The sequence below is a fragment of the Armigeres subalbatus genome, chromosome 3 (genome assembly GCF_024139115.2).
Source record: "Armigeres subalbatus isolate Guangzhou_Male chromosome 3, GZ_Asu_2, whole genome shotgun sequence".
Classification (NCBI taxonomy): Eukaryota; Metazoa; Arthropoda; class Insecta; order Diptera; family Culicidae; genus Armigeres; species Armigeres subalbatus.
This window is the reverse complement of record NC_085141.1, coordinates 67,762,454-67,774,686: the sequence shown is the minus strand read 5'-3', so window position 1 is coordinate 67,774,686 and position 12,233 is coordinate 67,762,454. Positions and strand designations below refer to the sequence as shown.

Sequence of the window (12,233 nt, the reverse complement as noted above, 5' to 3'; positions counted from 1 at the left end):
ATAATTTGCAGACACCCTGTAGGGGATCAGTACAAAAGGCCGAATCACAAAAGGCCGAACCACAGAAGTCTGAAAATTTTCTAGTATACCACAAAAGGCCGAAAACCCAGAAGGCCGAACCACGAAAGGCCGAATCTCAAAAGGCCGAATAACACAAAAGGCCGAATCATTACAAAAGTTTCAATCTTTCAATTAAGAGAACTTGGAATATTCACAAATTTACGTTTACTTTTATTATGCTTCCCCATTAAGAAAAACTTGTCCACGTGTTTTGCAACTACTAGCAGCGATCTAATCAATCTTATTCAGTTGAGGTATTTACGTCAGTTCAACGTCGAAGCTCAATCTTTCAATTGAAAGAAGTGGTTTGATGGTGTTTACAGAGTCAAGTTGAATCCTTATATAATGCATTATAGATCAATCTACATTGCAGTAATGAAAGGATGAACATACGTATAAATATTAGCACTTTAAAGTAACGGAGTAATCAAAGAGCTCTCTTTTTCTTTCCTTTGCTGATGCTTCCTTTGTAGTAATCATTATCAGTTAAATTCCCAAATCTAATGCAAGAGCCCGAGTTAAATTCTATCGGATTCATGGCTCACAGAATCGAATTGCCGATTTGCATCAATGTAGGAGTTGTGCGCTTCATGATGCATGGTTGTGCTAATGATGCGCACTACTCATGATCTAATTGCGACATTAGAAGCTAAACAAAATAGACTTTTTCAATTATTATGCTTTTGACTAAAAGCTGTATAACTTACGGTAACGCGGTGTTCTTAAATGTATTTCATTTTCTCCCAATTTGAGAGAAACTGACTTCACAAGACTTCACTGAAAAATCACAAAATAATCCGAATATTCTAAATTATATTAAGTATTTGAATAAAAAAAGTCTGAATGGAAACGGCAGACCAATAAAGTAGACCGGAGCGAGCGCGCGCTCGCTCTGGTCCACTTTGTTGGTCTGCCGATTTCATTCGGCCTTTTGTGGTTTCGGCCAAGATGAATACACCACTAGGTGTTCCAATCTGCCAAATTCACGATTCAGCCATCTTGGATTTTAGTATGGAAGAGCCAGCCGGTTTGTTGTCGTTTTGCACTGAAAATGAATTTTTCACCCCCGCCTTCTTCTCTCCCACAAACTTGGCAGATTGGAGCACCTACTAGTGTATTCATCTTGGTTTCGGCATTTGTGATTCGGCTTTTTGTGGTTTCGACCTTTTGTGCATTCGGCCTTTTGTAATTCGGCCATTCGTGATTCAGCCTTTCGTAGTAGACCCCCCTCTAGTGCATAATTGCAAGTCTGTGGTTCTAGATACAAAAAAGAACGTTGACTAAGAGGTCTTTCAGGTGCATACAGATTAAGTTGCAACGGTAATTTTGGACAATCGATATTTCCGGTGTGCAGCTTCCCGGCAAACGTGGCTAGAGCGGCTATTCGTCTTACCTCCAGTGTTCGATGCCAATCAGACGACAACTTTTCTCGTAAGGTGGCAAGTTCGTCGGGTCGCGCCATCTAAGAAAGCGGAGAGCGTATCTCACAAACTTTTGTTTGAACGGTTTCAATTCTTGCGATACATGTGACTTGGATAGGGCACCAAACAACAGCAGATGATTCAAGTATTGATCGATACTTAAGCCCATCAGATTTCTCGAGCACTAGTCTTCAAAAGTACACAGCATGATTTGTAGGTCGGTGCAATCTGCCGTACTTTTGTAATGTAGTATATTTTCGAATCGTCTGCGTAGAAGAGCCGCCTTTTCCTCAGTCTGGTGATAATAGCAGAAAAACAATCTTTTATGATCAGAGCTTCAAATATTCGAATATTTTTTATGAAGCCCATCGGCCTTTTTAGCGGCAAATGTCAGTACAATCAAGGTTAATTATGTTTTTTTCGTGCGCAGTTACCATACTCAGTGGTAATCAATTGAATGAATCTACGAAAAAGTAAACTGAGTAAGTAGTGCTGTCCAATTAGAGCTTGAAGTAGCTCAAAGTTTCTCCCTGTCCTGCTCATACCCATTTGTTAACAAAAAAGAACAAGCAGGACGGGAACAACTTCGAGCTACTTCGAGCTGCTCATTGGACAGCACTAGTCATTCTATATTTTGAATAATCAAAACACGATTGTCAAAACTCGGAGCGAATGTGCTTCATGAAATTTCATGCTCTGATGAAGATCGATAACAGCGGAGGGCCCAAGTTACTGCCTTGAGGTACTCCCGAATTGTTTGCAAAGCCTTCAGATTCCGATGTGCCAATCTTAAACCGTACCAGACCAGGTCAACCAGGTATGACCTGAACCAATCCACAGCCGTTGATGAGACGTCGAGTATCTTCAATTTAGCAAGCAAAATTTCGTGGTCTACCGTATCGAATGCGGCTTTCAGATCCATGCGTCAACTTGCCATCCAAAATCCATACAACGAAGGCAGCTAGACGTGAATTGTACCAAGTTCGTACTAACCGACCGCTTCGGATAAAAGCCATGTTGGTCGAAATCGATGTAGTTTTTAAAACAGGCAAACAAGGAGTCATTCATAATAATCTCGAACAACTTTGAACAAGCAAATGGAGAGGTAATTCCAGTGGTTGTACTTGCGGTACCAATTGCTTGCAAAATTGAATAGCTGTAATAAGGTGAGCGAGAAGTGCAATATTTTCGGAGGACGGCTGAACGTAGTCGCTTAAATGCGCGTAGGCGTGGATTCGAGCATGAAGGTTTTTGCGAGGGTCAGTTATACCGGTATCTGGAGCAGCAACGTTTAGAGGTATTCCATTTCCAGCGCCAACATCGGTGCTAAGTGCTACATATTCCGCTTCATTTGCTGACGTCGCCACAGTTTGTGGTTTTCTGCTTGCCCAAGAGACTGTTTTTTCGAAAACCTTAAGAAAATATTCATTGAAATTTCTAATCAGTTGTATCAGAACTCCAATTTTCTCTGCATACTAAACCAGCGCAGAGAGATTAGAAATTTCAATCAGTTTATTGTCAGTTTCATTGACTTGGTTCCTTCGAGAGTAGTTGCCACACGCCATTTGCATTAGCTCGACATGAAAACCTATATCGATGAGTAGTGGCAGCGGAACATTCCGCACATCCTTTAGTAGTTGTTCTTTTGTGTAGCCCATTGTGGTCACTCTAGGACTAAGAATGCAGCTCGTTGAAACAGATATTACGGTAAAATTACTGTTTGAAAGGCTGTGCGGAAAAACAATATCCTGCTTCACTTCTTGCCGTATCCCTACTGTCAAATTATGGAAGGCATTCAATTTGCTATTTTTCTCATTAAAACCTTATTTAATCATTCAGAATCAGATAGATTCAAGTTATCAAAAAAAATGTTTTTTTGCCATTTTTCAGATCTCTAAATTGCTTGAAGATGGCGGAGCATCAATCTCTTCGTATATGGATTTTATTACGCATGTCGTGTGTGGACCCAATTATGATGAAAACGACATAGCTCAAGCGGCTGAGTTGTACGACGTTCCATCTGTTACAGAAGAGTGGGTTTTAGCATCGATACGTCTCGGTCGGCCGGTGTCTACTAAGGCATACTTCCCGCTCAAGTCGGCTTTGTTTAGCAATATCACATTTGCTGCTACTCAGCTGGACAATCGGGATTTGAAGAAACTGTACGCAATTATCACCTTTCACGGTGGAAACGTAAGAAATCTATTTAACAAACACACCACACACCTAATTAGTGGAAATACAAAGGGTTCAATCTACGCTAAAGCTAGTAGCGTCGGAGGGGTAGTAATTGTTACACCCGATTGGGTTATTGAGTGTCTGAAAGCGAAGACCCTCGTTGCTCACGAACCCTATCATCCCCGATTGGTAATTACGCCTAGAATATTTAAGCAAGTGCAGCGCCCCACAACTCCCGCACAAAAGGTGGAACCAGAAAAGGCTCTATCCAATATAATTGGATTTGATTTCGAAGAAAATATTGCTAAGACAGAAGTACCAACTAGCGGCAACACTAAGAAGGAAGAGGAAATACCAGTGACACAAGGACTCTCCGTGAACACTGAACAACAGAGAGCACCAATAACCCCAGTCTCAACAGCACCAGTACAGCAGCTAGTTCCACAGGCAGCGCAACCTCATCAACCCCAACTGCAATCATCACAGCAGCAAGCCTTACAAAACAGTCAGAATCCACAGCAAAATACCGGGCCAAGACTGATTAGGCCACCGAACGCTCAGCAAGCCCAATTTCAACAACAGGTGCAACAACATACATTGCAGCAGTCAACACAGAATTCAAATAGACCTACCGGCCCTGTCAACCAGGTAGTGCAACAGCAGCAGATTATAATCCAAAATACACAGATATCTCAACAGCAACAACAACAAATACAGTTTCAGCAGCAACAGCCTCAGTTACAAACTGTTCAGCATCAGTTCCAGAAGGTAACAAGTATATTTACTGTGCCTGTGTGCAATTAAAGTTTATTAATTTTCATTACATAGATCACAATGCAACAAAATCAAAATAACCAGCAGCAACAACAACAGCCAATGCAGCAAGTTCAACTACAACAGCAGCCTCAACAAGCTCCGCAGCAGTCACAACAGCAACAAATGCCGCAACAACTTCAGCAGTCGCAACTTCCACAACAACATCAGCAGCAGCTTTCGCAGCAACAACAACAACAACAGCCATCCATACAAGGACAAAGGTATTTGCTTCCAATCGTTTGTAAAAGTATTCTATTTTATCACGAAAAAAGTTTTACGATAGGTATTTTGAAACTTCGTAATCACTCGTGATTACATCATTAAGGACAAGCCTCCTGGAATCCAAAGCTTGATTCATTTGCGTATTCAAGTGCACACATCTGTCAAAAGTAATCTTGCTTTGCGAGCAGGGTTATTCGGTAATTATTAAACTGTCATTTTTAAGTTTAATTTGATTTTAGTTTTTCAGATGAGACAGACCTTATTATTTTTCGACGAAATGATGAAATAATAAAAATGTCAGTTGTGCGTTAATTCCGTATTCTGTGGTGTGCCCTTGAAAATGCGAGTGGATTTAAATTTGGATTTCGGGAGGCTTGTCCTTAAATGAGGAACCAATTGGACATCCGTAAACAAGAATATTGCTTGTCATAAGACTAGTTTGTACAATCCCATTGAATTCCACCACTTAATTGTATCTTGACAGATACGTATTTCGACCTCAACAGTAAGGCCGTCTTCAGTGTCTCGTACTTGACTCGACTTGTCGAGTCAAGTCGAGTCGAGTCAAGTACGAGACACTGAAGACGGCCTTACTGTTGAGGTCGAAATACGTATCTGTCAAGATACTATTAAGTGGTGGAATTCAATGGGATTGTACAAACTAGTCTTATGACAAGTGAAGACATTCCACTAAAAAGTTCAAAATAATTTTCTTAAGAATATTGGAAAATATTTGATTGTATTGTCCCTTTTATTGTTCCTACAATATCCGTATGTATTTGTGGAACTTTCAGAATTCCATCATTACATGGTCTGGCAATGGAATTGCTTCATAAGCGAGTAAAAATAATATAATACAAAATACGAACTAGCTCTACAAAATGTTGTCGAACCGTGGGCACGTCGTTTTTTTTTATATCAGGGGTTGGGTCTATCGACAGGATTAGACGCCGGCTCGAAAAGTGTCTTGTGAAATTCCACATGAGCACTTTCGGGCACCTGTCAGATCTGGAGATCCTCGTTTGTAACTATAGACCCGCTGTTTTGGCGATTCAAGAAATTTACCGATCTAATACCAAAGGAATAAACCGTTCGTTGGGTGGACAATACCAGTACCAGGGTTCTCAAGAGCAAAGAAAACATTTTCCACTCGGCGGCCATAGGCGTCCTCCAGTTGTCCACAAACCTTCCAATCGTGGCAGTCAAACTAAAGTATCCATTACTTATCTCGCATTCACTACTCAATGGTAATATTAATTTATACACTTTGTTCGATTGACGGTTTGATTGGGACATTCGACGGCTTCACTCTTCTCGGGTCTCTTTATACCTATAAACATCGTTTCTGGTTTTCATGAGTGTGTTTTAAGTGGAGGAGCTCTCGTTAAGTAAGTACTACATCAACAGCGTAACCGACAGTTTTTTTCCTGTTGGGTACATTTTCCACTGCGACCAGTTGGTTGATCTATGTCATAAACAACAGGTAACCTATTATGTAACCGAGAGTAGTAATCCGCCTGCTTTTGTCAATCTTGTCTTAGATTAAAATGCAGGATTACATCCTGCATAGCTTCAAATAGTAGAAACGCCGATTTCACTAGTATCCACAGGTGTTAAGATTTCTAATAAATTTCTTTTTCAGTATTGTATTACAACAGACCATTCATCAGCAACAACCACAACAATTGCAGCAGCAACAGCAGTTACAGTCACAAAATCAATCACCCATGCAAGCCTCAATTCAGCAAATGCAAATTCAACAACAACATCTGCAGCAGCAACAAATACAGCAGCAGCAAATGCAAATCCAACAACAGCAGCATCAGCAGCAGCATCAGCAGCAACAGCAGCATCAACAGCAACTTCAAAATGTACAACTTCAACAACAACAGCAAAATCAGCAAATACAACAGATCCAACAACAAGTTCTGCAACAACCCAATCAGGTTCAGTTGCAACAACAGAATATACAACAACAAACACTAAAACAACAAGTGCAGCATAATGTGAATCAAATTCAGCAGAAAATGGCACAACAACAATTGCTGCAGCAACAACAAAAGCAAATGCAGCAACAACAGCAACAACAGATCTTACAATCCCAGCAACAACAGCAACAGATTCTGCAATCTCAACAACAACAGCAACAAGTGCTTCAACAGCAATCTGTGCAATCCCAACAGCAGTTGATTCAGCAGAATCAAATGTCTATGCAACAAGGTCAACCAAGTCAACAAATAATACAACAGGTTATTCAGCAACAGCAACCGGGTCAATCAAAGCAGAACATTCAGGTTGTTTTCAAGGGAGGCCAAAATCTTCAGCAGCAACAACAAACGCAACAGCAACAGCAAATTCAACAAATTATGTCAAATCTCACCGCCGGGGTAGAAGGGCCGAATGTACCACAACAAATTCAACAGCAAAAGATAATTCGCCAGATTACTATTAACCAAGGCCCCCCTACCAGTGTGCAACAACAATCCCAGCAACAGCAGCAACAACAAATGCAAATTGGACAGCAACAGTTACAGATCAGTCAGCAATCAATACAGCAGATATCAGGACAACAATCTGGGCAAGGTCAGCAACAGCAGCAGCCAGTAATGATACAAAGAACACTGTCACAACAGCAGATTACTCAGTCAGGTCAACCAGGGGGCCAAGGAGGACAGATGATACAACAGATCCCAGGTGGACTTGGTCAGCAACCGAAGATAATTCAACAAACCATTATCCATCCTTCAACCTCCGCCAACTATCAAACTATCACAAAACAGTTGATAGTAGGTCAACCTCCGAATCAACAACAACAACAGCAGCAGCCACAATCGCAACAACAGATTCTACAGGCACCACAAATGCAAAAGCCTATAGGTCCTGGATTACAGCCCGGCCAGCAACCACAACAGCAGCAAATTGTACAACGTATTGTACAGCAACAGGTCCTGCAGGGACCACCTACAAGTGGACAATCTGGACCACAACCCCAGAATATTGTCATTATCAATCAAGGTGGAAATCAGCAGCAGATAATAACATCTTCCTCTGGGCCTCTTCCTGGAAAAATGCAAGCCATGACACAACAACAACGGTTACAATACATGCAGAATTTTCAACAGAAACAACAGCAACAACAACAACAACAGGGACAACAAATAATTGTTAGTGGGGCCGGACCGGTTCCTGGTCAACCGCAAACGCAGCAAATTCTTCAACAATCAGTTCAATCGGGACCAGGGATAGGACAAAATATTGTTCAAATTCAACAACGATCCTTACAACAACCGCCCATGCCAGGTTCGCAGCTGCAGCAGCAGCAACAGCAACAAATTATGACTTCAGTGGGACCCGGAATGATGACTACTACACAACAAGTGCAACAGCAGCAGCAACAACAAACAATTGTAGTCCAACAACAGCAAATGGCACCCAACCAACAGCAAACCATTATTCAACAGCAGATACTGTCCCAACAGCAGCAGCAACCGCCTCAACAACAACAGTTAATTATTCAGCAGCCACTTCAAGGTGGGCAACCTGGCCAGCCACAGCAGCAGATCATCCAACAGACATTATCAACCAGTGGAGGAACAGTTCATCAATTGTTACAACAGTCGGGCCAACAATCAAGTCAAAGTATGGTGGTGCAACAACAGCTTGTGAGCCAAGGAACTCCACAAACGCCTCAATCCATGGAAGGGGGTCAAATTCTGCAGCAAACAGGTCCAAATGGTGAAATCATTCAGCAACAGCTGATTTCCGGGCAATCCACCGGGCAAGTTCAACAACAGCAATGGACACCTCAGAGCCCTATTCAACAATCGAACCAAACTAATCAATCTCCCGTTCAACAGTTTTCTCAGCCGCCTCAAGGAATCCCTCCTGGAGCTACGATTATTCAGCAAACGATTGTTCCGCCGGGAGCTGCGGTTCCAGGTCAAATACCTGGCCAACCGGGTGGACCTCCACAGTTTGTACGATCTACTCTAAGACCACAGGTTCAAAGGCAGATGATTCAACTAGACCCGCAAACTCATGCTACTTTGCAAAAATTGGATCCGGCGAGCCGTCAGGAATATTTTGATCGTTTGCATGCAAAGCAACGACAAATGTTGAGGCAACAGCAATCAGCTTCTTTCCAGGCACGGCCAGGACATCCGGGAGCTCAGCCTGGAATCCGTCAACAGCAAATTATATACAGAGGTCCGATGCCTCCAGGGCTTAATCAACAACAACAAATGCAATGGATTCAACAACAAACAGCTCGTCAAGGAACAGTTCGCCCGGGAGCACCGGGACTTAGTCCGATAACTCAACAAAACGTGGTTCCTCCAGGAAGCCCTATGAATCAGTTTCCGGTGGATCCAAATGTTTCTCCTCAACAGCAACAACGGATCCAACTTGAGCGCCAGCAACAACAACACAGACTCATTCAAATGCAGCTTCAACGTGAGCAAGCCCAGAAAGGCATTCCGGGCCAAACTCAACCAGGACAAGCGATTTCTCCTCGCGGTGCAGGTGCATTTCCTTCAGACATGATCGGTGACGGCACAGCAACTATTGTTCAGCAAACTATTGTAGGACCACCAGGTGGTAGTCAACCACAGGATCCAAATGTTCCTCCTGGAACGCAACAGATGAAGAATCAAACTAAAACTGCTCTTGCGAATATGTTAAGTAATCGGCTTGGAGCTAACGGAAGTGTAGTTCCTAATATCCCTGAGGTAGCTACAGCAGCCGAACCGTCTGCTGCAGGCACACTTCGGATGATGACTGCTCAACATAATGCTGCTTTGCAACAAACCATGACCCCCCGTTCCCCACAAGAATTGCTGGCATTGCAACAACAGCAACAACGTCGTACGCTTGGAAACATCACCAATTCCGGGGCTCCTGTCGGTGCAGTAGTGAATCAAATTGTACAACAAGTTCCTCCGGGAACAACGGGAATTCCCCAATCTTCTTCCACCATGAAGGGTACACCGCCGTTTAGCCCCGGTCGAGCTCCGCTGCCAAGGCCACAATATTACGGACACAATCCAAACCTTAAATTGCATCCGGAACTATTCTTACTGGGTTGTACTTTCTTCATCATTGAGTATGATGAAACGCATAAAAATGACATCGATGACTGGAAAACTATCATCAGGAAGCATGGTGGCGAAATAGAGCAGTACTATAGTCCCAAAGTTACTCATGTTCTTTGTCGAACGCAACGTCACGGTGTTGTCATGCAAGCTATTCGCGATTCCAAGCGATGCATCACTAGTTACTGGTTGAACGACATTGTACTACAGAAGCAGTTGTTGCCACCATGGCAAGCCTTACACCTTCCGACACCTTCCATTTTTGGCAACCAGAAACCGGCCACCAAACACAACATGTCTATCACAGGCTTCGAAGGCGACGAACGTCTCCGTATTAAGCAGATGATCGAGGAATCAGGTGCAAAGATGACGCCGTATTTCAGCAAATCAAATACGGTGCTTGTTTGCAAAAGGATCGACAACCAGAAGTATAAGTACGCCAAAGATTGGAACATCCCGACGGTAAATACAGTTTGGCTGAGCGATATCCTGCTGGGCAATCTGAGTGCGATGCAACAGTGTGATGGTCCAAAATATCAGCAGTTTAATTTGAATTCACCATTCCGGATCGATTACAACTTGGTGATGCATTTAATGAGTAAGTATAAAAGCATTGTTAACAAACCGATAAACACCCGAATTATGTAAAGCTCGTTAAGCGTTCACTAGAAGAGTCCTGTAAATATGGGTTGAGGGTGTGCATTGTGAAATATCCTTCACACGCTTTGGTGTTTTATTTATTTTTTTGACAGCTGCTTGGAAATCACCAATCAATCTAACTCCGGAATCTCACGAACGAGTAAAACGTAGTCTCTCCGAACCACCCCAGCCGGCAACGACGGTGAAAAAAATGCGAACACTGCCTCCATTGGAACCCGTTCCGGTCGAGATTATGTGCCAAAGGCAACCAGACGCTGATAGTATACCAAACATTCTATTCTCTCAAATCGATAACACCGAAGGATTAACGAGGGCTGTCATGTGAGTTTGCGTCCATGGGTTTTATTTAGCCAGAATTGTTTGTGTATAATCACTATTTTTCTTCGCAGGACACTCGGAGGACGCATAGCCAGTGGCTCGGCAGATGCAACACATTTGGTAATGACGCGGGTAGCGCGAACGGTCAAATTGATAACCGCGCTGGTCACGGTTCGATATCTTCTTTCAAGCAAGTGGATTACAGACAGCGCAATGGCGGGATACTTCCTACCAACTGAGTCGTATAAATTAGATGTAAAAGAGTTGAATGAGCTGTTCAAGTGCGATCTGTACAAAGTGCTGGAGTCGCCAAATCGTAACAAATTGTTCGATGGTAAGATATTCTTCATTACACCTCAGGTGAAACCATCCAGCAAGGATGTAAAACAAATGATCGAACTCAGCGGTGGAGTGGTGGAAAAGAATCCTCGTTCGGTGAAGAAAATTCGGGAAACAAATTTGGACAAACCGGGCACTTATGTAATTATTGGCTGCCCAGAGGATCGGATCTTCATTCAACCGTTCATACAAAAGGGCAAACACGGTGCATGTCAGATCTGTACAACCGAGTATGTAATGCAATCGATTCTATCACAAAAGCTGACCATTGAACCGCATATTATCAAGTGGGAACTCAGTTCGTAAGGGTATGTACAGTCGCGTGGCAATAGACAATGTGTGAAAATACCATTGAGATGCGCTATTGAATAGTGGGCAACGATGGCTTAGAGTGTATTACTATATAAGTTACAGATCTTGGAAATCATGAAAGCTATATACTTTAAATTAGTGAGGTTACGCGGAAGATTATTTATAGTCACTATATCGTGCGGATATATTTTAAGGGACGCTAAACTTATGTGTATAAAAATGACAGAAATATGATTATAATCAGTAGAGCAAAATCAACGCAGGTTCGAGATAATGCTTTCGATCGAAGTTTTGAAATAAATATACATGGTTGGTATGACCGTAGAACTCACGAGTGCATTTTAATATCCCCGTATAAGAGTACGTACAATACGAACTACACAGATTAAGTATACATTGGAAAGAATACCCCCAAGTCAGATATATATTAAGAATTTGATAAAACTGAGTTAGAGAATAGAAATAAATAAAATATAGAGATATGACGCAAATTTATAAATCCAGACACATTTGTTTTTTTTTTTGTGTGAAACAAATGTCCTACAATCAAGGGCACAGGGGTAGGGGTACTGATAAATTGTACCTGCCATCAACATCATCCGGGAAGGACAGGAAACCGGGGGACCGACATTGACTTGTTTTTCGTTGAAAACAAAGCTTATAACCTATTTAGATGTCAGAGTTCAACGACTTTATCAAGCTCGTAGTCTGAATAGTTACTGTTAGAATTGTATGTACACCTCGGATCAGTGTTGTAAAATGTCATTTGCATTTGTTTGTATAATTTTCCCAGAACTTTTTCCAGAAGGTAGCTATC

General features: G+C 42.2%; 1 protein-coding gene across 10 annotated transcripts in view; it reads left to right on the top strand.

Moving 5' to 3' along the window:
- LOC134221071 (PAX-interacting protein 1-like) overlaps positions 1 to 11,921 on the top strand; it is a 30,347-nt gene extending 18,426 nt beyond the window's left edge. For all 10 annotated transcript variants that reach the window (XM_062700256.1, XM_062700258.1, XM_062700257.1 and 7 more), the window contains exons 3-7: positions 3,372 to 4,427; positions 4,488 to 4,696; positions 6,340 to 10,385; positions 10,540 to 10,768; positions 10,837 to 11,921. In XM_062700256.1, coding sequence (XP_062556240.1) covers positions 3,372 to 4,427; positions 4,488 to 4,696; positions 6,340 to 10,385; positions 10,540 to 10,768; positions 10,837 to 11,410 — 6,114 coding nt within the window. In that variant the 3' untranslated portion in view covers positions 11,411 to 11,921. The remainder of the gene's footprint in view (positions 1 to 3,371; positions 4,428 to 4,487; positions 4,697 to 6,339; positions 10,386 to 10,539; positions 10,769 to 10,836) is intronic.
- The last annotated feature ends 312 nt before the right edge of the window (positions 11,922 to 12,233 follow it).